A 27,770-nucleotide genomic window follows, 5' to 3' on the forward strand; every position below is an offset into this window, starting at 1 on the left:
TTACTGCAGATTTGAGCTCTTAATCCTAAATTGGATGCATCACAAATATTTGCAGTTTTAGAAAAGCAACTCCTGACACCTCGTTTTCAGACACTTTTGGAAAGTTACACCTTGAATTCTTTTACTCCATACTCTTTAGGGTGATTTGATTCAAACATCAAATATTTTGACCAGTCTTTCATTCAAGACTTAACTTGTTGTGGAACATTTTCAGCAAGAGCTGGAACATGCCCCACTTCCCCTTCTTATCTGAAATACTTTCATTATTCAATTAAGAAAACATGTCAACTGCTGTAGTTTTATTTACAAACAGAAATATGAATAAAGACAATTTAGATCTCTAAAAACTTTAATCTCTGCCTCCTAAAAGAATATTGTTTCTTAAACAGAAGAGCTTCAGTATTTCAAAAGATCACTGTTTTCTGTTTCTCCAGTGTGAATAAACATATGGGCATGTATATTGATACACACATTTACTAGTAACACCTGCAACACAATTACCATAATTACCACTTCCTTTTGAAGTTCATTCATCCTTCCATCACAAGGGATTGCATTCAACTAACATGAGAAACCACAACTCACTACTAGTAAATGTCAGAGCATCATCAGTGACAAAGGCTTATCCAAAGACAACTTCCTCAAGGCACTGGGATTCACAGTTCAAGACAATACCTTTCATTGCTCAGTGGAGTAACTATATTCAAATTCACTTGGAGAACCAATTCCTTGAGGAACTCCAGCTCGGACTGATCAATTTTACTAAAATTTCTCCAGCAAACCTTCTGAGACCAATTGGTGCATTTCCCATTATAAATGGTTTCATCAGTCAGTTCTCTGGACACACATGCACAATTTTAATGCAAAGGTACACGAACAAGACCTTCAAAGCTGATTAGTTTCTTTCACTCTTCTCCTATAGAGGCTAAGGTAAAAACCACCTAAATGGTGAAAAAAAAATGCAGCAAGTACGCCCCAAACTGATAAAAGATACAAGCCATGAAGCCAAATCATATACTGTATCAATGGTCTTCCACTGAAGAACAAAAAAGAACAAACAGATGCACATAAGTTCTGAGAACATCAAGGGAGGAGTAATGAAAACAGATTAAAATGCCTTAAGCTATAGAGAAAAGGAATTGAAGTAACTCTACGTATGTTAAAAGTCAGCAGAAAAACTGGTGGGTTAGAAACCACAATTCAGCTAGAAATGTATTCTGAGTTCTTGACTGTTGATGGACTTTGATAGACTAAGACTTTAGAATTGTAAACAAAACTGTAATCCTCTAAAACAAAAAATCATCTCACTGTGTGATAAAGATAGAATTAAAACTGTTTCACATCTTAAAATTGCAAGAAAAAATCACTTTGAAAGATGGGAGAAGAGTCAGTAGGTAGTAATACTTAATTACTGAACGCTGATGTATATGAGGTAGAAACAAACTAGGGCTTAATATTTAAACTGCATAAAGCACTGCTTGCCATGGCAGCTTCCAAAAATATCATTAAAAAATCTAAACTACGGTGACCTCTGATGTATGCTGGAAGTTTAAAAAAAAAAAAAACAAAAAGTCCAAGGAAACTAGGATCCTAAGAAACTGCCACAAATTGCCGTTACACAGGTGCATGTCTTCGGGGATGGAAGTACATGGAAGGAAAAGAACCATCTATTTAAACCAGTCATTTATCTGTGCATTGTGCAAATATGTACAACCTCTCCTGACTTCTGTGATTCTTGCACTGAAGCCCAAGAAACCACCTAGATACTTATTTTCCTCTTTTTTTTTTAATACAGACTAAAACCATAAGTAACTTGAGCACAAAAATGACTCTCCTGTTATTTAAAATGCTCTCTCCTTGCTGTAGAGGGCCGTGGGGAAAAACTTGTAATAAAACCTAACCATAACAATTCCTTTTTCTTAAGAAGGAAAACTCTATTGAATACTTACTCAAACTGCTAGGTTAAAAAAAAAAATTATGTCAAGTCACTTGTCTCTTTTCAAAATTCTTATGGTCCTGCACATAAGAGTCAAGGCCTCCTCAGTCAAAAGTATGAATAACATGACATTTTAACTACAGGTCCCCTCATCCATTTTGTATGCTTTTCTACTAAGAATTACTAAAGATGATCTATAAAATATAATTATAGACCCTATAAAATAATTGTTCTGAAAATAAATATATACAAGCTTCAGGATATTTTCTGTTCACAGTGCTCCTCTGGTTATACAGAAATAAGATATTTTCCAGTATCTCAATCCATGATCTGTTCTTAATATTCCTTTAGGAACAAGACTCATCAAAAGCCAACTGTGCAGGCTCATGATTGTGACACTGTCCTTGGAAGCAGATTAATGCTTTTTTCCTACAGCTCTTCTATCACTTACTAAATTGGGCTTCAGAAACTGCATTTCACAGCATTTCAAGACACTTCTTAGTTCTATTCAAAATTAATTTTGTAAGAAAGTTAGGCAACAGAGAAAGTTTTGGACAAAGTTATTCAAACCCCCATGCATGAAAATCTTGTGACCAATGTCCTACACTTTCTGAAGGTATTTGAGTGATTTATGCTCATTTCAAAGAAAACTTGACTCTGCAGGTATTGCACCGTCTGTGAAATGAATATTTATTTCTCAAATGTAAAATATCCTCATGATTTCACGCAAATTATACTTCTTCTATTATATGTTATTGTAAATACTGAATTCTAAGTCTCTGTGTACCTGGAACTATTATCAGTGACATCTGATCCACAACCTTCTTTCAATAGTGGCAAACTCTACTTAAAAAAAGAAGGAAACAAAAAGTATCAAAATCAATTTGTCTAAATTAATTTTGAGATAAAACCCCATAAGCTCCTGAGGAATTACTTAATGTATTTTGGAACAGATATGCATGGATACTTGTCCAATAATACAAAAATAATTTTCTTCCTAGTTCATATTTCAAAAGGGAACAAAATCAGCAATACTCATTAAATGTATCAGAGGTTTTTGTGAGTTTTTTTCCAGAAGGGAAAATACACTTCCAACATTACATCATACCAACTAATGTACAGAAATCTGATATTAGGGATGTAGGATATTTCTTTTAGAAACAGAACTTCTGGAGCATGAGGAGAGGGACGGGTGTAGAGAGACAAAGGGAAAATGCAGGATTTTCCAGTACAAATAGGAAATATCTTGACCCTTTGCATTCCTACAGAAAACTGACCTGTTGCTACTAATCTATACAGTTAGTAGTAGTAGCTACCACACTGCTGAATACTTCTCCCCACATCCAAAACCCACCTACCTACAGTAATAATAATAATATAGTATTAATAATAATAATATCACCAAAAAAAGACCTCCACAACCTCCCCAGACATCATGCTGGAAACATTTAATGCATAAAACACTTAAAACATCCAGCACTCAGACAATCTTTCATCAAAAGTGATACAAAAGCACTCCAGCTTTTACAGCACGTCTGCCAAGTGACAAAATATCATTTGTCAGAGGAAAAAACCTTTTTGTCCTGAACAGAAAATTCCGTGTGCCTGTACAAGAAACAGAACATAAATTGCTGTGCTTGTTCACAACAAATGTAAGCAGAGATGTTCTCTCACTAGAGCAACCAATTCTTATATAAACATCAGGTAGCCTTTCAGATCACTGGAAGGTCTTACATGCCTTGAACCAGTCCACTTTTCTGTTTTTTTCCACCTGGTCAAACAGAAGTCTACGTACAAAACAGACTATAACCTTAGTCATGTCAGGTACTACAAAAGACCCCATTTTGCTATGACTGCCACGAGTAAATTGAAGAGAGAAAGAAAAATCTAGATATTAACAAAAACCCCCAGTGCACTGGAAGGTTGCTATAGCTTGACCCCTTAAACAAAATGAGAAATCAGTAGAGCAAACTTTGAAAAATGCTGCAATCACTATTCTTGAAAAAGTCCAAAACTGATGATACTGTTCTGCAGCTCAAGCACCAGTTTTTCTAATATACAATTAAATTTTTAATTACTTTAAACATTTCCTCCAATTATGTCATCCTTTTTTCCACTGCATGTTTAATATGACTCTTTGTAACAAACCTGTATGCATTTATAGATTTATGTTCCTTATTATCAGTCTTTTCAAACTAAACAGATTTAGTGCTCTTGTTTTCCTATTAACCCTTTCCAGGGTCTTACCCCATATTTTTGATGAAGCCTTCATCAGTCTTGAGCATAGCACACTATTTCAGCTGCATTTTACAAGGAACATTTCCATTTAAATTATCCAAGAGAAAAATTGTCTTTGACACCATACAAGCAACTCTCTTAATTTAATCTTCTGGCATATCTAGTCTTCGTCTGCTTCACTAATGTCCATTTGGTCAGTCCACACAATATTTTCCCATGTGATGTGCAATACTTCCACTTGCCTGCTTCTTTGACTATGAAATAAAGTCTCCAGTTCACCAAGACAGTTTTAAATACTAACCCTATATAGAGTGGTTGTTGGCAGTATGACATCAAAGTTTATAATCTATGTACATTCTACTCTGTTAGCATGACAGATAGAAAACAACTTGTGTCTTTATTATCTGACCTAAAGAATTCCTTGCTTGTTTCTTGGCCTCACTTTGCACAAAAAAAATTCCGCCCTACTCAGATTGATACCAAAGGATATAATTTGAATAATATGTGAAATCCAACATTTACCAATGAACATTTATCAATGAACATTTAGAAAACAGCTAGGCAACCAGCGAGTCTGTCTATTAACAGAGAGAAGGCAGCACAAAGTTAAGGTCAAAGCAACAAATGAAACTACAGTGAAATTGTGGTTTAAATTGAATCAACATGCCTAATGATACTGAAAGAGTTTCAAAAATTGCTAGAGATTTAACATACCTCCTCCAAGATACAGTAGATACTGAAACCATTAGCATTCATAACTATGTAATCCTAGACATTTAATTAAATTGAGAAGTCTTTTGTTTATGATTAGGACCTACACACTCAGAGGTAGGTTAGCATCAGATGTAAACACAAAATCTGGGGCAGCAGGAATATGGGTGGTTTATTAAAAATCAAGATAAACAATCAGTTTTCTATTAAATCAGAGAAAAGCAGGTTCTTCCCCAAAAGAAGACGCCAATACCTTTGCTCAAGAGGCTTTTAATTGACTGGATAAAGTCTAAGGATATTTATCAGCTTACCTAAGCAGATTAAATAAATAATGCTAATATGTTCCTCTACATCACATCCAGAGAAGCTTCTTATAAAGTCATCAATACTGCCACAGATGTAACAAGGAAAAAAAATCAATTTACATCAAAGCAGCAAATTATAATCCAATTAAACTGTTCGTTCTAGAATAGAATATTAACTCAAATATATATAATAAAATATTATCATACATGAAGAAATAGTAGGATGTTTTCCTCTTCTTAAATAAGACATCTTTTGCAGCTTATGAATAATACCCTGCATAACAGTTAGTAGGATGGTAATCTCAACCTCAAATTACAAGCACGCAACATAAATTTGTGTTGCTTTCATAAGTTGTAAAAAGGTGGAAACAGAATCTATTATCCAGGGATCAGCTTTTCATTATACCATCAAATTGGTGACATCAAGAAATAAAGAGATACTATCAATAAATAAGTAAATTCACAAGAATCTACTTCAGTAGAGTTGTGACTAACACAATATAATGCCATGATTATAACAGTATTTGAAAAGGAAGTTAAATGTGTAGTTTAGAAATAGAGCTATGCGAAAATTACATATTATTTCTAGGAGCAGTAATGTCTGAAATTAAAATGTCTAACATATAAATAAATAAAACCAGCGATCCTGTGCTTAAAAAAAAAGTTCCATAATCTTAGTCTGACATTTCAGAATTACTGCAGGATTATCCTACCTAATGACAAACCCAAATCTGAATTTTAGACTCATTAATAAAGGTGAGAGAACTCACACACATGCATTCCTATGAATTCTCTCCTTTATAACTCTACAGAGGAATCTTTATAATATCCATTGCTCATGCAAAAGGCACAGAATGAGGCAGACAATAGGCACATAATCCATCCCTCCATTCTCACAGGAAACAGGACTTTTGTGTGGCTCTCTCAAGAACAAACCATGGAACACCCTCAAGAAAAAACCACAGACAACGACACAGCGAGAACTATATATTTTAAGAACACACAAAAAAAAATCAACATCAACCTAGGACAAAACTTTTAAATGTTATGTACCTACTACATATGCCAGATACACATACTTCCTGTGATTTAGATGGATTGTAGTGGCACACATATCCTAATGTGGAGCACATAACTACTCTCCAATTAAGGATAAAAGGATTAAGTCCAAAGGCACTATTTTAAATTTTTCTTTTACCACAAAGTTGTGAGATGTTCTGAGGTCCAAGATGGGCTTGAAGCCCCCTGACTTTTTCAGGATCAGGAAGTACCTTCACTAAAATCCTTTCCTTGTTCCTCTTGTAGTGCAGGCTTTATAAATCTGCATTTAGAAGGGAAAAAAAATCTGGTTCAGAAGAGCAGAAAGACTTTTAAGTATTCCATATCACTTCAGTCTGTGCCTTGAGAGCCTTGGACTAACTACAATATTGCCTCAAAGTAACTCCAGTAAAAAGGCTGAAGGGGCAAGTGCCTGGAAAAAAAAGAAATAATACACAAATGCACTAATATAATGAAAATATGTATATTCTACTTCCAAAGCTGCTTCAACAAGTACATGCATACAATGCAGATCTTTCAGCTGTATTCAAGTATTCACTACCATATTCCTTCATAACAATCACTTTCTGTTTTATGAAAACAAATGGAGGGTTTTTCCCCTCCCCTAGAGTATGTTTATTTCACCTGTTCCTCCTGTATTTCACGATACTTCCACTACAGTGTTCTCAGAGGAAACCAGAAATTTCTTGTAAGACCTCATTTTCATATTTTATTTTATTTTAATGTTGTAATTTTTTACAGCAACTGAAGCATCAAACACCTTCACTAGCTGACTGTACTGGTACTGCAAACACCAACAAAAGATGTTGCTATACTGTACATTGAAATGAAAAGACTAAATTTGTGCAATTTAGAAAAACTGCAAAGATTCTACGAATGCTACAAACTGAACTTATTTACTGTTTTAATTTTGCAATGGCAATTTCAAAGACAGTAAAGAAAAACATTTAGAAGAGACTGTCATTGGCTCATCCACAGTACGACAGACTAAAAACTGAAAAAAGTTTGATGTTTAAGAATTTTTATACACTGAAAAATAATCTTTAAAAGTTTGAAATTTAACAACTTTTAGAATAACTTGAATTCAGAAGCATAGCATTCAAAAACTGAGATTTGAAAACTAAAAATTAATTCCACAAAAAGCTTTGAAGTACCATTAATTGCAAATGAAAGCTGCTTTTTTCTCCTTTGTAATGAAAATTTATCATAACTCCAAAAATGTACCACTGTTCAGTTTTAAAGCCCTTAAACAAAAACAGGCATTCATCTCTTGGCTTCTTTTTTTTGTTTTTAGACTTCACAGATAAACTTTTAAAGAGATGTCAACTACCGTGCCTGGAGTCAGTTCTAAGATAAGCCTGCATGTAGTGTATTTTTTAAATGTCTTTTTAACACAAAAAGTAGAAAAACTCACAGAGAAAATACAGAAACCTCTGAAAAACTGTTATGACCTTACACAAAGAGTGAGGATAAAGACAGCAAGGTGCTGTGAAACTCTTCCATACCCCTCACTTCCTGTCCCATTAGACATTGTCAATGGAGAGTTTGCTGGGTTTGGTCATAAAGATAGCTGCACAGCTAAGTTCCACCTAAAAAACAGAATGAATGTATCATGCTTTTTGTTCATTTTGAAGTCACCACTTTTACCAGAATGATTTTTACTGAAATACTTATTTCAAGTTCACATTTAGTGATGTTTCAAGATTCAGACATCTGAGTTATCCTGTGTCAGCCGAGTATTTCATTGCCTCTGCAACAGCTCTTCCATCATGAAAACCAAGGAGAATGTTTTTAAAATATCCGATCGATTCAGTCAAAATGACCTTGAGTTTACTACAAACAGAACATGCTCGTGGCAGTTACAGGTCACATGAAATCTAGCAAATTGATCAGGCAGCTGAACACGGAGATTAACACTTTCAAGTAATTTTCAAAAAACCATTAGGCTGCATTCAACCTAAGCTGCCAGGGTATTGGAAACTAAAATGCAGGCTCTTCATGTATCACCTCCAAAGTGTTTTCTAATTTTTTACCTACTTGCACTACTGGGTGCTTAATAGAAGTGCTAATTAAGGGTTATTTCTTAATAAAAGCAGTGAGTGTTAAGGCTTGACTGAATGACTATTCATCCTGTCCACCTCCCTGAAAGATACTAATACAGAGGTTTCACTTAAAGACACAAGGCTGTGCATATTGCAATCACTATTTCATCCAATAAAAACTTAAAACTGTTGGTTTGGTTAGAGTTTATTTGTTCGCTTACTTTTTCAAGATCTATTTTCTTCTCTGGGGAACAGGTGTGCATATTAACAATGTATGAATTACCACAAATTTTTATGAACGCATCTTAAATGTTACGGTATTCTTTCCTGTTTTCTTTAAACTTGGTGTTTTTCTTCATTGACAATTGAAAATACCTTTGTTTCAACGAGTTTTTTTCCCAGTTATTTTATTTTAGAGTATAACTGGGAATACATATGCCTCTGAAATCATGCAAGCATAAAAGGCAATTCACATGTGTATTATTAAAATGTCAAAATGCTGTTGGGAGGGTCCTCTCCTTGTAACTACATTGGACAACAGTTTCGATAGATTGTACCAAAATGGGCAACGTAGGTCTAAAGGGGGGAAAAAAAAGGAAACAAAAACACATCACCAAAGCTAAAGTTGCCAAATAAAGATAATTACCCTGATCCAGTCACTTTCTAAGCTCACAAAGACACAGTTATGGCATGTGACTAACAAAGTTTCCATCTCAGACAAGTTATCCTTGCTGTAGTCATCCAACCAAATACAATAACATACACACTGCTCTGTCAAGAATTTCTGACCTTTGTACATTATTCTCTATCACACATTAAAGTTAGCAATATAGCTTTAACTTCTACATTATAGTGCTGTGTTGAGAAAGCAGTGAGTATAACCTGCCAAGTGAATTTTTGAAAAGACTAGCAACTTGAAAAATTATAGAGGTACATTGGGATTTTCTTTCTCAAAAAATACCACAAATTTTTGACCTAATGAGATAAACACAACTTATGCCAAAACTCTATTAAATACAACCTTATACCAAAACCTGCTCATGGATAACAAGGTAAGCCTAGAATATTTTGCATCCTCTATTTGAAAAAAGGAAACTTTCTTTTATAAGGCGGATATCACTAAACTACTTTGACAGATCTTTGGAGAAATAATTGATTACAGTGTATCCTCCTATAACTAATACCCTGAGCAACCTAAGTATTTCAGCTAGTGGAAATAGTGTCTGCTAAGCTATAAAACTGGCCCAATAAGGAGGTTATCATATAATATTTTTCCTCTAAGATTAGCTGACAAAAGTTATTTGTGGGAAAATTATAAGAATAGTTGGTTTAGCACTAAAAATAATCCTAAATTAATGATTTAAAAAAAAATTTCAGTGCCATAGTATCTTCAGTTCAGATAGGATGCCTTATACCATGCTTGTAGAGTGCAGTGGAGCTCAGTAGTGAAACTGCCCAGCTAGGTACATGAAGGCTCAGGAATTAGAACAAAAAGTGGGGGGCAGGGGGAGGAGGGAAATAAAACCTAATTGCCATTGTTAGGCCTTTTCACTCAGGTTCACCATATTGTGCCAAACAAGACCACTACAACATCCAAGCTGGGGCAGTCAATCCAGTCATTTGGTCATGCTCCCCTGCAATGGTGTCTCCAGAAAACAGCACAGACAGAAATAGCTGGAAAACCATTCCCCTCGCAGTGTGACCTTCATCTGCTGCTGACAGCCTAAACTGCGTAACAAGAGGTTCAAACACATCCCCCATCCACCAAGTCCAGTGAGTGCAAATCTTTTGCCATTCACGAAGTATGACCTCTGGCAGGCTGTTCCTAAAAATCTATTATTATATTAAAGCGCTGGGCACTCACAGAGTACGAAGCGCATCCAATTTATCAGCACACTCAACAAGCTTTGTTTCCAAGACATGCATTAATTTTAAACTTCAGAACAAGACTGAAGTAGTTCCATATCTAGTCGGATATTATCTTGTGAAAGCTTCATTTTTCAGCTGAAAGTAATAATTTTTTAAAAACCATGCAACCTCATTTATCAGTTAAAAGGCATTTAGTGTAATTAAAGACTCCATAATTTCAGTATTCAAAAGCCTGATCATAAGACCACTTAGTCATCCTGAGGTGGCGGAGTCAAAGTTAAGATCTAAAATACCCTGTATACCTATTTCATCAAAATTAACACATTACTTTTAAAATAAAACTATGGATTCATCAAAATATCACAACAGCACTACAGAGCAAGATGCTCAGGTGGGGGCAGAAACAATACCAAACAGGTTACATGTGGCACCTGCTTAAAAGCAGTTTGAGAGATACTTCTCAACTACACAACAATATGGAGGTACTTCATATTAGAACAATAATTACTGAGAGATAGATCTTTTCCTGCTTTCTTTTTTTTCCACATAATCGAGTCGTGGTAGCTCTCCTGTACAGTCTGTCAGATCAGTTTTCACTACTGACTACAAATTTCACGAGCATTGAAGAGAACACTTAACTAAAAAAAGTTAAAAACTAAAAAGGAAGGATGGATGAAAGTGGCAAAAAGCCCATTACTAACTATGTTCCTGTAGAAAACCAGTTATATTTGCAATCAGTAAAATAAGGAAGAAAAGAAAAAAAAAAAAAAAAAGATAGAGATTTAAAAAGCCATTATGAGCGTCCCATCAGCAGTGTCACTCTAAACTCACAGGTAATATGAACCACATTTAGAGAAGAATAACCAAGTTACAACACAGATATCTTTTAAAAATTCTGACATGGAAATGTAAAAATACAAAAAGCTAAATAGACAATCAAAGAAAAGTAACACCTTGCCAGTTACACTGATTTAATTTCTATGCCATATAATGATAAATTAGAACACAGTAAAAGAAAGAAATCTAGGGATTTGATTAGAGACAGGTGAATAATAAACACTATTAAGAACAGAAGATAAGCAAATAACAAAGTTTTGGTGAAGATCAGAATTTAAAATCTGCTAATGCCCCAAAATTTTAAATGGAAAAAAACAGTTTCTCTCTTATAAGCTTTCAAGTATGAAGTTTAAGCATATTAATTCTTAATAATAGATTTATTGAGTTGATTTTAAGCTTCTACTGAAATTAACGTTTTTAATGAAATGCTACTAGAAAACTCAGATGCATTCATAATAATCACATACTAGATTTAACCAGTAGTTACTGCATCAGATTACCGACCACTTTTCCCGATGGTAATAAAGTTAGTTCAGATTCAGACTACAAACAGAGACAAATGTAGAGAAGACTAAGCTCATTTTTATAAGCAAAAACAGTTTAACAAACAGATATTCAAATGAAAATTTTAACAACAAAAGAAACATGAAGTAGTGTACGCTTAAGCATTACTTTCAAAGTGTGTCCAAAAAAGGATGTAAAAAATAATCAGGGTTTAGTCAGTAAAATCAATATTCTCTTATAATCTTTCTTTGCCCTTTTTGTCTGATTTTTCCTGTCTTCATTCTTTTTCCCACATTTCTGACTGCAGTCTTTGGAACTGCACCTTATATGAACCACAGCTTATATGACTGTATGGTATCTTCACAATACCAGACAACATAAAGCGAGCAATTTTCTACTAGTACTATCTTCTTAGTAAGTTAAGACCACTTTAGAAAGTAGCAACAATAGTCTAATAATATCTAGATTATATCTAGATCTCGGTCTAGATGTAATATCTAGAATAATATTAATGGTAATGTCATGTATATCTATTTAATGTACAAGTTAGAGGGGGAAAAAAAAAGGTAAATGTCTAATTAATACCAAAAAGGGAAAAACTTACTCAGCATATTATGCAGAGACAAAAGTGGAACACTGTATGCAAACAAAAGGTATATTAAGGGATGAAAGGGGCACAGGGAAAATTTTAACAGCTAACCTAGGTGAGGAAAAAAAAGGCAATAAAGCTAACCTCAAATGGCAAAGAAAGTCTGCATCATAACTTGCCTCCAACCAAGTGCTCATATACTACATACACAACCTGCTTTCAGGGAAGAAACATGAGATGATTTTAAACAGCTAAAATATTTTAGTTAAATAAATAGGCACCTGACTTCTTGGCCATTTTGGACAAGTTTAAAAGAATCTATTAGCATCTATATAGCACTCCAATAAGAGAGTAAAAGTTCTATTAAAAAAAAATAGCATGCTCCAGAGAAAAGCAGACGTATAGACACATTATGTACATTTAGTGCTGGAGGACTGACGACAGCTTTCCCCAAAAGCCCACAAAAACTAAACTTCACTCACTTTTTCAAAGACTTTAATAATATTTTTTTTAACAGTTAGTTGGCTGAGTAGTTGGACACCTTCATGAATTAGGCAAGTAAGTCTTATTAGCTTGCCACTTGCTAGAACTAGAGAAATCAAATACTAACATCAGCAAAAATAGCATTCGCTGCTTTTAAAATGAATCTCAAATCTGTTCTGTAAGCAAATACCTAGTATTATTTGTTTTACATATACAGTAGCTCTCATACCCATATATCTTATTCACTTTATTTGGATCAGTCACTTTCAATGAATGCATACATTATTTCAGGTGGGATACTGAGTGCTCATGGGGATAGGAGGATGCCATTTTCAACTGAATACTCTACAACTACATATAAGTAAAAAAGTAACTCCTCTTAATACAATGGAAAGTTGGAGTTAAGAGAGAACAATGACCTAGTTTATCTTCTACTTGATTTTTAAAGACAATTCCAATATTTATAAATTGTGATTTTCAGGCTTATGAAAACTTAATATTTTGCTCACAGAGTTCATTAAAGCACCTGCAATTCTGCAATTTTACGTAATTAGAATCTTCTTTTGCTTCTCTCAAGCATAATCTATTTAGTATTACAATGCTGTAAAACCATACAGAAACAGAATACTTACTTCAGCTGTGGTATGAGAAATGCCCATAGTTTTAACATAGGCTGTGTCCACTTTCAATTAGACATAATAATATCAGCATAATCTCCCAGACTAATTTTTTTAATTGTCTTTTTTTTTAAATTGTTTGGCTCTATACTGAGTGAAAATTTTTAAAAAAGAAAAAAAGGAAATGGCATAAAAACTACTTAACAGGTAGTGAAAACACATACATTGCTAAAAGAATCTTGGACACTGAATAATATATAAATTATTTACCTTGGTTGCAATGTCAGCTTTATAACTGTCTTGCGTGGCAAAGAATCTTGAGAAGCTTGAACATCATCCTACAAGAGAACATCTTTGAATTTGCTTTTGAATACACTTCAATGGATAATTTATGAGCTTTGCCTATTATATGCGTTTTGTGGAGTACAAAACCACGTTAACAACACCATAAACCAGACCTTATTTTAGCACATTACTGAGGATGACAAACCACAAAATTTAATAAACAAAGTCCTTCACACTGACAAAAGGAAGAGGCTCACTTTGACCAATTCACTGGGAAATATTCGTTTTTATTAAAGATCTTATTAGATTCCATTATCAAATTATCACGCCTGTGTTTTCATTTTTGCATACAAGACTTTATAATCACCAACTTCCTTCAAATTTTGCAAATACTTACCACATATTTTTATTAACTTTCTCCTGCTATAAATTTACTCTGAAACACTACACTCCTGTGCACTTATCACAAGGATTCACTGTGTGGTCTCCTGTGAGCTCTCATTGTTACCTTATATTGTACACAGAGAAAAATTTCAAAAAACATAATCTGAGGTGTGGTGTGGTACAGGGCTCACTTCCACTGAGGAAACATAGAGACAAGACATTGCTGTCACTGTTGCATTAGTCCAAGAGAACGGACAAACCTCTTATTCACAGTGCATTCCTGTCAGACAACACAATGGTGACCAGTATAGACTTTGAAAGTGCAGAGTTCTCAGTTCCTCAAAACTTCCTCAACATCATGTTTTTCAAATCCAGCAATTGTCACTTACATTAAAATTTTCTTTCTGCACTGAAAGAACTAAGACTTAAGTACAGGAATGGCGTAATGGTTGTACAGCTTTACTTTTACAGTTTGAATCTCATCCATGATCCAACCAAAGTTGGGCCATTCTGGGATCTTTAAGCTTCTTCTATTTTTCAGTGTATTGCCTTCCAAGAGATTTTTTGTTTGTTTACTAGTGTAGAGTTTGTAAAACTTAACACACAAAGTATTCACTTACCAACTGAATAAACATAATGCTTTCGTGTGTACCTAATAATTAAGAAGAATAGAAAAAGTGCAGGCAGTGTCATTCTGGAATCCTTCAATAGTGTCTTATTCCTGACTTCCTTCTTTCTGCCTCCAAGAAAGGAAACTTTTCCCTAGTTGTACCTGCTGCCTGCTGGAATGCTGCTGCAATGGTCTTGTGTTCTGGTCCTCTAAGTGTTTTTTACTTCTTCACACCTCAAAAACAACAGCCACTTTCAATCTTGGAGTCTTCATCATTTGTCTTTCTCAACCCTCTTGATATTCATTCTGAATGCCCATCTCTGAGCAATTCTTAAAGTCAGCTTCCATCAGCCACCAAAACACCACAATCTATACTCCACAAGGAATGCCTTTGAACTTTCAACTTGCTCAAGGTTTGCAAAGGTGTTTTGTAAGTATCCTGAAGTTCTCCTGTAGCAGTCTACAAATCCCATATTAAAAAGCGTTTGTTGCTACATCCAGTGCACAGCAGATACTAGATTAATGATATGCTGCAGATATTGTTTAGTATACAGATAAATCTTAATCTACTTTTGTAATCACCTATTTTTTGTTTTACATAGACACAATACATTCATTGAAATAAGAACTTCCTTTTTAATTTCTGCTTTCACAGTGGTCATAATAGCTTCTTGAATTAGTATGCTCCTAGGCAATATACAGTTTAAATAGCAATTAGTACTTCTACAATGCAGTGGTATTAATCCAGACTGATAAAGAACAGGAACATTAGTAAAATGTAACATTGCAATGTCTTCCAATATAATTCAGAGCAGGAGTAAAAACTTCATCCTATGAATGCCTTCAAAATATTCGTACTTTATGAAAGTGACTACTCATTTTCCAAAGACGAGAAAAATTATATATTTGTGACACACATGCACATAGCATACATATACAGCATACATGCATATTTGCGTAAAAGTCTTAAAAAGTATGAAAAACTATTTTAACTTTTTTTTTTTATGTATACGTGCGACTGGAAGAGTAATTCAAGATATGACACACCTGGGACAACTAAACCCGTAGAAAATATGTCATGTTTATTATGTCAGAAGTGTGAGGTAATCATATAATAAAGACTGTCTTAACCCTACTATGTTTATGGACAAAGAAATTAAAGCATCTCATTTTGTCCCTCTTCAAGATAAATGCATTTATGCAGTCTTCCTAAAAATTCCTAGCTATCACAGAAGAGGACTTCTGTTCAGAGAGTGAAGAAACTAAGAATTCTGAAAGGAAGCAATATTAGCAAGTGTGTTTCTTCAAGGTGTTCTTCCTGTAAAATAGGTCTCAAAATGATACCTGAGGATTCATTGATGACTTTATCATCCATTTCATTGAATACTCCTGTTTCAAATAATTTCAGCAAAGGAAAAAGATCACAAGGTATTATCTAGACCTAATCTTGCAAACTAAGGCTAGGCTTCTGTTAGGGAAGGAAATTTTCTTCTTCCCATATTTCTTAAGTTACAAGTGAAGTCAAATTACAGGACTGCATACTGTTATATATTCAATTACATATGTATGCCACTTAAGTCACCAACAAATTTATGCCCACAAGAAAATTAGAACACCTGCTTTTACTAGCTCATTCACAAAGGGGAACAAAATAAGTCCCTTTAGCTGTGTGGGCTTTTTTCAGCATCAACTGCTGACATGTTCAGTTTTTACTTTCTAATATCTTGAGCTAATATGAAGAGTGATAAGTAGTAGATTTCTGAGAAGGCATTAGCTGCAAATTTAGTTCTGATGTTTCTCAGGCCACTCAAACTGTATTCAAAAGACATAGCTCATATTTCATTTTTGGAAAAAATCAAGGAAGATAGCTCACCATCTTCAGGAATGGAGTTGCTGTGTCGTAATTATAAGCACTTTTGTCCTTTAGGATAAGAATATGAGCACAGTCAATTATCACTTTCTTCAAGTTCATTATTGAATGGAAAAGCCTGTTAAAACATTTAAAATCTTAGTTAGTTTTCAAATTTTTTTATTCAATGTGGTAATATCAAAATTTAAAAACATTAAAGAACTCAAAAATATGAGCTGCAGATAAATAAATAAAATTTTTAACGTCAATATTGTATGAAATTAAGAACAGTAAGTTGCAATGGGTGACCAGCCTGAAAAATGCAGATATATCTGAGTTATATTCTTGTCTTGCATACTGAAAATGAGGTACATCTCCTCCTTTCTGCTATGCTACAAAAGGAGTATCCTCAGAATACCAAGTACTTTGTCAAAGTGTTAACCTTAGTAAAGTTTGCAATTTGTATATTTGATTTTCAGTTTCTATAGTGGAGACAAGCCTGAAACACTGGTCACAAAGTCAAGATTGTGTTTGCACGTGGTTAAGAGAAAATCAGAAACAAGAAGAATATAAACTATAAACCATATAAACTACCAAGATGTCCACTGTTACAATTCACACAATGTTTACAAATTTCTAAATACAGACAGCTGGATAATTTTATTTGTAAAGTGAAAAAAACCTTTATTTTACTCTCTCACAACCAAGTGAACTGTGAATACCTATGACATAATAGATTAAAACCATGGAATTTAAAAACACTTGTCATTAAATAGTTTAAAACAAGAAGGAGTATTTTAGATGCATTTAAAACAATTACTTATTTAGTGAACATGCTGTATCATCCGTCTACCTTCATCACCTCAATTAATCAAATTTACTAGTTCTTCACTTTTCAATATGTATCATTTTTCTGAAGAAACCAAAATTAAAGCATGTGCATACACAGACATCCACATAGCATGCAATGTTCTTCAAAAAAATTCTATGAAGCAGCTAGCAGAATAATTTCTCAATACTAAGAAATATACCCCCCAGCTGAAACAATAAGCAATGACAGACAAGTTAAGTAGAAGATTGCCAACATGAAAAAGATTTCTGGCATTTAAGAAAGGAAGGCCACAGAGGGTGTGGGATTTTCCAAGGAATATACGCTTAAATTAGCACATCTTTGATCATGGCTTAGGACAGACAAATACAAAAAGTTCTCCTATATGGCAGTTACTGAAAAAAAATTCTGTTATTAAGGAAATCTCAGTAATGTGTCTACCTTTTGAAATATCAAAATTTTGTTTGGACATCAAATTCTTACACAGAGAGTTAAAAAATATTTCATAAATGAAGAGCATGGGTAATCAAATCCACTTCTCATGCAGAACACCACTACACTATCAGTGGAGTATGTTGCTATATCAAATCTGTATGTCGAAAATAAACAGTTCTAAAAATGCAAAAGGAAGTTAAGATTTAAGTTTATGTATTTATAATAAATTACCTGGTGCCATAATCCACAACCACCCAATCTTTGGCTGTTCCTGTAATAGCATCATGATGCTGGAAGAGTCCGAGGTTCCTCCTAGCTTCTGTCAGCAATTTATAGTTATCCACGGAAGGAAATACACTCATCTTCTCAGATTTACTGGACTGTACTAAAGCCAAGGAGTAGAGAATTTCAGCTGCCCTGGAATTTCAGAGAATAATCAAGTATTTATATAGGGTTAAAATGTAAAAAGCAATACACATTTGATCTAAAGAATAAACTGCAAATAGTTCCATAAGCTCTTTAAACCTTGTTCTTATGCATTTTAGCCTGTTTCTATCTTCACACAGTAGCTATCTGCAAGACTTCTGTGATGGAAGATGGACTTTTAAAATAAAAATATGACAGTGCAAACTGAAATACACACTCATAAATGTGTGATGGATACTGATCTGGTCTTAAAACTCCACAGTACGGATAGAGTGCCTTATAAGAAACATACAATTCCCATTTCAAAAAGCCAATCATTAATCAAATAAAATTGTTTTAAATGAATATATTAAACTGTACTCTATCTAATATCTATTCTGCCATTTGCACTTAATGCAAACTAAATTCTTCTAAGGGCTTAAGCACCTTGTGCACCTGCTCACTATACATTCACCTGAACGGAAAGAACACTGGATTCCAAAACTCTTACGTTGAACAGAATGCAGAGCCTTCCTCTTCTACATCTGTTGCAAAAGCCTAGCACTAAAATATTACCACTAGATTCTTACTTTCTTTATGAGAATCTAAATTTATTTTACAAAAAGTATCCCCATAATTGCCAGTTATTATGGATATCTGACTAACAGAAATGCCTGCATAAATTCTGGGAAAGCATCTGTTAACTTTTTTCCTATCTTCTTTCCTAAAATGTTACAGTTCTATTTTTGCAAGTCTGAAAATTGTCAGATTCTTTTTCAAAATTTATTAGAGGTTAATGAACACTTCTCAACTGTTTGAAGCAACAAAGATGATACAGGTTAATGTCACAAAAAACAAAGAAATCACAACAACATATTTTCTTGGAATGCTAAGTTCTAGGCATACAAGTAATAAATTTTAAAAAAAGAAGGAAAATAAGTAGACTCTTTAATTTACCCAAGTTCCCAGTGAGGGCATGTGTTCAATTTTAAACTAGGTACAACAAAAAAATTTTTAAAACAACCCTTTTATCAGACTATGCATGGTATTAATTGTTAACATGAAAAATTCCTTTGGATTCAGTTTTCTCCTCATCTTTATGCAACACATAGGTGACAGTTCTATAAAAACTGCAAGTACCACATACCCAACTAAACAGAAACATGCACTGTACATGTAACAGCCTAAACTGTTTTCATATTGTCAACATTTCACGAACAGGATGAGATTTTGCTCTTGTAGGTTAGATAACTGCTCAGAAGCTACATACAAAATCAAGGTGTTTAAAAGTTACAATTCTTATACTTAATTACTAGTGCTAGATTAACCTTAATCACTGTAATTTAAATGCTGCTTAGCACAAATTCCTACTTCTGTGCATCCCTGCTACTTTGTCCTATTGCAGCTTTGTGGATGCAATATTGATGTTAGCAAGAATTTTTCCTGCTCTTTTCTAAGTCCGTGAGAGACTTTTCTCTCTCACAGAAGATATTCCAGAGTTTTGTAAACCATGAACACCTGGAACCTTGAGAAGTCTTGTTTATGGTACAGTAGAAAAATATTTTGACAATGGATGTTTTAGGATTTTAGCCAATCACCCCCAAGGGGTGGCTGGTCCTTTGTCCAATTAGACTATGAAGAAAAAGTCTATAAAAGAGTTTGTAAAATAATTAAATAAATCAATTTTGCTGCACAGTTCCTGCCTGCTGGATCTTCTCTCCTCCTCTCTACGTCTGTGGGACATGGTGATATCGACAGTGGAAATACAGCTTAATTTGAAAGAAAAATGAAAATATTTTAGTTAAAAAAAAGGCATCAGATGTTCATTCATCTAGTGAATAAGCCCTGTCTGAAAGCACTTTACCTTTTTTAAAAAAATTGAGTTAGCCACTAAACACTGACCTAACTGTACCTATTAAGAAGAGAACACAACAAATTTTAGTCCTTAAAATAAGGTGATATTTTCTTCCCCACAACTAACATTAATTTAATTTTCTTTTTTATTAATAGGGATGTCTCTCAGATGCAGCGTTTTCCTTTCATGTCTCAATATTTTTCTAAACACTAGAATGGTTCAATGGTCAAAGATGAAAGACACTCGAAATACATCATGGTATTAGAAAACACTTCAGCTTTTAGGTAAGCATCTAATGCCTTTCCATGAAAGCTGTATAAAGCCTTGGTTTTTCTCACCTCTATTTCAAATTACTGCAGATGACCTGAAATAGTTTTTACAAATTTACCTCTTCATTGTAATTTGTAGTATCTGTCCCTGATAGGATGCTGCAAAGAGACCAAAATTTGCTTCACTGATTTGTCAAGGCCTATACTAGCTTACAGTTAAGTCCAGTTTATGTTTAACTTAAATAAATAATTTTTCCAAGAGATTTTGAACTCTCAAGATGTAGTACTTTCTATCCATCTGTATGGTTAGAAGTATCACTGTAGTATTCATCGTCTAAATTACTTCAACAATTTTTTTTGCAGATTACTGTAATTTTTCCCTGTTTACATCAGTAACTAATAAAACCACAGATTGTCCCTGTCTTGTCCCAAACTATGCTGTTGTTCTTTCTATCTTTTCGTCACATTATGTAAACTTCTGGTCCATATTTTATCACCCTTTAAAACACTTCATCCATCTCTCACTTAAAATTAAAAAGTCAATAATGTCTCAAATCACTGTCAATCTCCATTATAAAATCCTTAAGCTTTCTTACACTTCTTTACTTCCCAAACCCAAGAAAACCTTTTTTCAAACAGGAAAAACCTTAAACAAACAAACCCTTTTCTTGCTTAAATGGTTAGTTTTCATATTAGGTCCTGAGGCTCAACACTGGCTTTTACAGTGAAGTGCTACTTAATTCTGGTTCTGCTGGAACTTAAAAATATTCATCCTTGGTAAAGAACACATACATATGTGTTGTATGAACCTTCTGTTGTATGAACCTTCTGTCCATGACTCCTTCCCTCACAAACATAGACATACCCCATATAGATGGATATATGTTAGCTCAAAAATATTATGGAAATAATTATCACGAGTTCGAGGATTAAATATGATCCTACTGAATTTCCTTTCCTTTCCTTTAAAGAAATGAAAAACTAAAGACAAAACCCCTACTCCTGCTGTTCTCATAGGTATTGTGACATTGGTGAAGATTCTCACAGTTTCTGAAAACAAAACCTGATATTAGAACAATGAGAACATATTTATACATTTTTTTCTTACATGTTATTTACAAAGGATAATGAAAAATTAAAAACCTCCCAGGTACTTTTTTAAACTATACCTTGTTTTAATACCTAAGAACATTGACAGTTTGGTGTTTCTCCAGAGATTCTATACCCAAACCTTTTTCAGAAGCTAAACGCAACTGAAATGAAGGAATCTCTTTAACAATGTAAAGTTGTAAATAGTACAAACAACTTCAAATGAAGTTTCTGCGATCTGTGTAATAAAAACCAGAAAAATGACAATTAAATAACCACACCTAAAAATATTTTAAAAATAGACTATGATGAAGCCGAAGGAAATGCTTGGTGCATTTTAAGACACAGAAAGGAAATTAATCAAAACTATGAAAAAACAATTATCTGGATAATCCAATTTATGAGAACATTATCTGTCCTGCTCTTCCTGTTCTCTTGTACATCTTGTCTTCTCCAACAGCAGTATTAAACAACTCTGTTTTCACTGAAAATTAAAGATTCCTATGATCAATCATCCACTTTACCACAGTAAAAACTGGATTCCTTGGAAGAAATATAACAGGTTCTGCTAGATACAGTTTCTGTTCTGAAAGGTACTTGTATCTGCCTCCAAAACACTACTTTCCAAGCTCACAAAATGCTGCTTTCCACACCTCTCTTGCTCATTCCACTACTGCAGCATCCATTACAGCAAAAAATTGTAATCCTTTAGGAAGGCAATACATGAAATGTTCAGGGTTTACATCATATCCATCTGCGTTAGATTTCTTTCTGGAGCTTTAAAACACAGTTAAATCATCTTATGTCTGGTACAAGAGAGAACCACTTAAATACTCCATTACCAAAATTCAGCAACCACTTTTTTCTTTAAAGATGCAGACAGTTTTCAGAAGAACAATTGTCTGAGATCACTTGTTACACAATATTCCTGGCTATTGCTCAGCTTCCTCTAAGAACCTTTGTAAAATTCACATCTTTGTACTTCTCTCTAAAAAAGTTCACAGTATAGCCATAATCCCTTATTGTTTTGATCATGTATGTGCCTTTTATTTTTGCTATTAAACTGCCTTTGTCTCAATTCACGAGTCCTGTAGCTTTGACTCTTCCAATTCTCCAAGATCCTGCTGGTGGGGGAATGAGCAAGGGGCTGCCTGGGGTTAAATCACAACAAATACTTACACATTCATCTCTCCTGTGTGCCAAGAAACACGTTATGAATGTACTGGATGGCAGTATTTACCGTATGTAGGACTCCAAGACTCTGTCCAGGCGTTTATAGAAGGGTCGTGATGTAAAGTACCCACTCCAGTAATGATGATCTCTGTCTGCATAGGTGAAGAAGTCTCCACTTAAAACAGGAAAAAATGAATTGCTGCTCTTTTCACCCAAATTGCTTTCTTTGCGCAGAGCTTCAAAGTAATCAGATAAAGTTCCAAACTGGGCCTGAATTAAAATTAGAATTACTGTAATAAAGTTCCATTTTCATTATGCAGAAATACAAAGAGAATGAATATGTTTGGTTCCATATACATTTCAGAAACATGCCACTCTTTCAGAAGATTTATAGCAGAAAACCTATCCCAAAAGTCTTTAAAGCTCCCCTACACACCTTTCAGACAAGCTGGATAGCATTTCAAAACTCAATACAAGAAGTACTTTCAAAAAGGCATTTCAACTCAGTACAAGAAAGAGATTGATCTGTTGGAGCATGTCCAGAGAAGAGTCACAAAAATGATCAGAGAAACACCTTCCCTATGAGGAAACGCTGAGAGAGGTGTGGTTGTTCAGCCTGGAGTAGAGAAGGCTCTGGGGAGACCTTACTGCAGCCTTTCAATAAAGGAGCCTTACAAGAAAGATGGGGACAGGCTTTTTAGTCAGACCACTCGTGCTAAAACAGGAGGTAATAATTTTAAACTAAACCAGGGTAGATTTGCACTAGGCATAAAGGCAACTTTTAATATGAGGGTGGTGATACACTCATGGTGCCCACAGAGGTTGTGGATGCCCCATCTCTGGAAACATCCAAGGCTGGATTGGATGGGACTCTGGGCAATCTGGTCTAATTGAAGATGTCTCTGCTCATTGCAGGGCAGTTGGATGAGACAGCTTTAAATGTCCCCTCCAACCAAAACCATTCTACAAATTATGAAATATGATTTTTTTAAAAGATATAAACATAAATATAAACATAAATATAAACATAAATATAAACATAAATATAAATATAAATATAAATATAAATATAAATAATATGTATTTATAAGTATTTATAAATATTTATAAATATAAAATAACATCTAAATGTCAAGAAGTAAGTGAAGCATCGTTTCATGTCTTACAAGTAAGTCTCTTACACACAAGCTAAATAATACCTCAGTATTACCCAAGTAGCTGTCTGGACTAAATAAGAAATATAGTGTAATGTAACAAAAGCATAGTTCTCCTAATCCTGTCTTTTCAAAATTAACTCTCTTGTGCTCCAGATCTTGCTTAACGAAGATGACTAGTGAGCAAAAAAAAATTAGCATTTCCTTTCAGAAGCTGGTCCTTTTAACTCTGTACAAAGAAATTGCAGTTAGAGATGTAACATGTGGGAGTAAAAAATACATTTATTATCTTCTGGTCATTTTTAAAAATGCTAAGATATGGTAATAGCAGATCTTTACCGGGTAGGTCAAAAATGGTATCCTCAAGCTTTAGGGGCACAACAAAAAATAGAAAAAAATAAATTATTGATACCAATGTTGTTAGTATTAAGAAATGTTGTCAAAGAAGGCATAAATGGCAAACTGGATTTTGAATGAAAGTGAAAAAAAAAAAGGAAGCTGGAACAGAAGATCACATTACGTTACCAGGAGTATCCTCACCATAAGTTATAATGATAATATCAAGTACCTTTGTTTGCTATTACTATTTTTAACAACAAGCATACACTGAGCATGCTACAATTTACAACATCAAAACCAAGTTTTTGTAAAATCTTTCAAAAGTGACTTGGAATATAAGGAATATCAGACTATCACTGTGACAACAAAATTAAACTTTTTAATCATTTAAAAAACCCCAAACACTTTCACTTCAAAGTCATTCAGATCACCCAAGTATTTGTTAGGTGGATACAATATGGTAACTTGCCACTTTAAATGGCAGTAAAGCAGAGAAAGATAAATATTGCCCCTGAAATCCCACCATTACTAAACCTTGCCTTATCAGGCACTTCTAGGATACTTGGTCTTTTCCCTCACTATCATAGGCACCTACAAGTAGAAAACAAAAACCAAAAACAATACACCAAGAGAAGACACAGAGATGATCTCGCTTCTGCATTGAATCAGAGGAGTAGAACCTCACCAGTGGAAGCATCAAAATCAGGTGAATGGAAACAGTGAAATAGCCTGGTTGACTCTTTTACTGGCATACAAAAAGACTCAGCTTAATTTATGTATAATAGATGCAAAGGAGATCTCTGAATGGGAGATTGAATTCCTCAAGAGCAAAACAGGTATGTTTTACAGTGCTGTACCACATACTTTTAGATCAGAAGAGTGGCTGGCCGGAGAATCTCAATGGTAAAAGACATATCCACTAGATAAACATCACAAAGAGCTGTCTGAAAGAGTAAATCTCTCTTCAGATCAGAAAGGCAGAGTAGGCACTCCCTTGTGTAAGCAGTAATATACCAGGCATCTCAGCACTTCAGGAAGAAAGGTGAACTCTTCCTTTCTGTAATCTAAGTTCTTACATAGCTGAGCATGTCCTGTTACTTGCCTGTGGAGGTACATTCCACTAGGGAAAGTGCAGAAGACTGTGGAAGTTCTCCATCTAAACTCATATTTTCAAGGATAAATGACATCAGTTTCAAGCAAAACAAATAATCAAACCAAACCAGAAAAACAAACAAACCAAAAAATACCCCATCAGACAGGCAACAAATAAGAAAGAAAAAAAGAACAACAAAAACAGAGAGAGAAAAACTTAAGTATCTGAATAAAATGAAAAGGAGAAATGCTCTGATGCTGACAGTGCTCCAGCTGATCAAAATACCCAAGGTATGAAGTGGTAGACACAGAGGATTTTGTATCTTTTTGTGTGGGTATTGAAAACCAGAAAAAGGGTTGGATACTTCTGTGAGGGAACCAAGGGTTAATGCAATTCCAGATGGGTGCACCTAGCCTAATGAAGTAGACTGATAGAATCCTTGACAACGGGCTGAGCAGAACCTTTCCAAAAAGGAACTTTCAGATGTCTCAGGACAGCACTGGTCCTTGAAGAATGACTTCAGACTTACAGCCTTCAGTTTTTGCCCCAGAGACAAAATCATCCAGCCCAGGTTAGCCAGAACTACAGAAAATATGTTGCTGTTAGTATCCAAAGAGTACCAAAGTGTATACCTGTACAGTATATACATTTTTGACAGAAATAAAGGAAGTGATAGCAGCAATCTTAAGTTTTAAAAGATGGGCTTTAGACTTAAAAAATTTGAGAGCACTCTCCAGGTGTATCTCTGTCCACTAAGACACAGTGGTCCTTCACCATACATCATGTCGCCTACATCCCATAGGAAACAGTTAAAATCCAGTTTTCAGATAAGATATAATCCCAAGAAATCATCTTGGCAGAACATAAGCCCAGAAGTCAGCAGAAAGTAATAACATACTATAGGCACTAGTCAAATGCACAGCTGGAAGAATCAGGGAAGGTCTCAGAAAAGATAAGGAAAAACAGATGCATGCACAAACCGCACGAAAGATACCAGACCAGGTTTTTAAAAAAGCCTGAATGTGAAAGCAGCAACAGTGCACTCTCAGGTGACACTCAAAAAACCCAAGGTTGTGGTCCCCCATTTGTTACTGTCATGTCGAAAGACGATGAAAAGTTGTCTGAATACAGAGAACATCTATAGTACAAGTCTCTAGGGCCATCAGCTTACACATTAGAGCATATGAATGTGTGTTTTAACTCTCACACATAAATGCTGATTTGAAGTGGTACCTCATCTGATAATTGTGTTAGTACACTCAGTCCTTTTGTAGCCAGATCAGTCTCAGATTTTACTGTATTCAACCACATTTGCCAGCTATGGCACCTCTTAAGACTTTTTGGTTTGTTTTGGGATGTAAAACCAAGAGGACTCAAATAAAGCAGCAAAATCTTCTTGAACTTCTAATAAGAAAATACAAGTTTTAACTAACAAATCTTGTGAGTCGTAAGTAACAATACCTGAAGCCTGTGAAAACAGGAGCACTAAGAAAACAATTAAAGACCTAATAGCTGCTCTCCAAATTAATCTGGTTTGGAAACTATCTATAGTTTTCAAGCCGATATTATTAATAGCAAAGGTTTTGTTTTGTGGGGAGAGAAGGTAGTAAAGGTAAAAAAAAGTAAGCAAGCTACCAAGACACATCAATCTATTGTTAAATAATATATAAAGTCTTGCAGTTGAAAAAAACTGAACCTAACAACAATTTCTCTTTTCCATGAAGAATCTCAGAATTTTGGGAAATACTGTTTTCTCCACAAACCAGAAAATGTGTTGTAGTTACCTTAACATGCCACTCAGGACGAGAATTCATATAATCAAACAACTTCTGATAATTCTGGTACTGCTGATCCCATTCTGAGCTCTCAGCATAGCGGAAATCATCCCCAAGTGGAGCCAACAGGACTTTCGTACGGAAAAGTTTTGACTTCTTCCTGTATTGATCTAATATAATCCAAGCCCTTGAGGAGAGAAAAAGAGAAGAGCAATTAGGAAGACACAGGGAAAAAAGTCAGCATTTGGCAAAACAATTCTTAGATAATACCAAGTTGTGCATTAGGATGACCCTAAACAAGACATACAAAACTCCATTATCCCACTTTGTAACAAAAAGCTGGATGCAATTCTCCCCACTGGGACACCATATTCAACCTACTAGTGTTGCAAACACCACGCTAATTAAATCCTTCAATAAGCTTATCAAGCTTCATCTCAAGCAGTAGGGCAGTCTGGACCAATTTGTGCCTGTGCCAAAACTAACCTACAGTTCAAATCATGTTTACCTGCTTTATATTTAGATAACAATCCTAATCCTCTCCAGCTCCTATTTACAATAATAAGCAAGCTCTTCTCATCCCCTCTGGTACCTTCCTTTGATACTTTGCTTCATATCTTCATGTCCTTGACAGAAAAACTGCCCATAAATTAATCTCTGAGGAACTCCAGCCTTGTAAATAAAACAACTAATTCAGGAGGAAGTTTGCTACTAAAAATCACTGTTCTCCATTCAGCCAGCTTCTTATGTGTCCTAGAGCCATCCCTCTTGAATCTTTGACTCCTGAAAAATTAAATCCACTGCTTTTACGCTTTTGGCCTTAAAAAAACCCCAAACAACTCAGAAACAAAATACTCACATGTGCACACCTAGAAGAAAGCTGCAGAATTATCCTTTGGCACCTACTAATTCTAGGATGGGTAAACTATCAGTTCCACAGAAGCAATATATTAAGAATCACAAGTCTGATATCTAGGTTACTGAAAAAGTCCATTTTCAACCCTCCCCCTTCAAGTCACAATTATTATCAGCATCT

General features: G+C 34.5%; 1 protein-coding gene across 1 annotated transcript in view; it reads right to left on the bottom strand.

Annotated features, from left to right (window-relative positions):
* The window catches only part of MAN2A1 (mannosidase alpha class 2A member 1), a 112,133-nt gene that overhangs the window by 42,830 nt on the left and 41,533 nt on the right, over window positions 1-27,770 (bottom strand). The window contains exons 8-12 of the mRNA XM_069002580.1: window positions 26,744-26,921; window positions 22,441-22,643; window positions 17,814-17,999; window positions 16,343-16,457; window positions 13,461-13,528 (exon numbers count right to left, since the gene is read on the bottom strand). Coding sequence (XP_068858681.1) covers window positions 13,461-13,528; window positions 16,343-16,457; window positions 17,814-17,999; window positions 22,441-22,643; window positions 26,744-26,921 — 750 coding nt within the window. The remainder of the gene's footprint in view (window positions 1-13,460; window positions 13,529-16,342; window positions 16,458-17,813; window positions 18,000-22,440; window positions 22,644-26,743; window positions 26,922-27,770) is intronic.

The sequence above is a fragment of the Aphelocoma coerulescens genome (genome assembly GCF_041296385.1).
Source record: "Aphelocoma coerulescens isolate FSJ_1873_10779 chromosome Z unlocalized genomic scaffold, UR_Acoe_1.0 ChrZ_unloc_scaf_1, whole genome shotgun sequence".
Taxonomy (NCBI): Eukaryota; Metazoa; Chordata; class Aves; order Passeriformes; family Corvidae; genus Aphelocoma; species Aphelocoma coerulescens.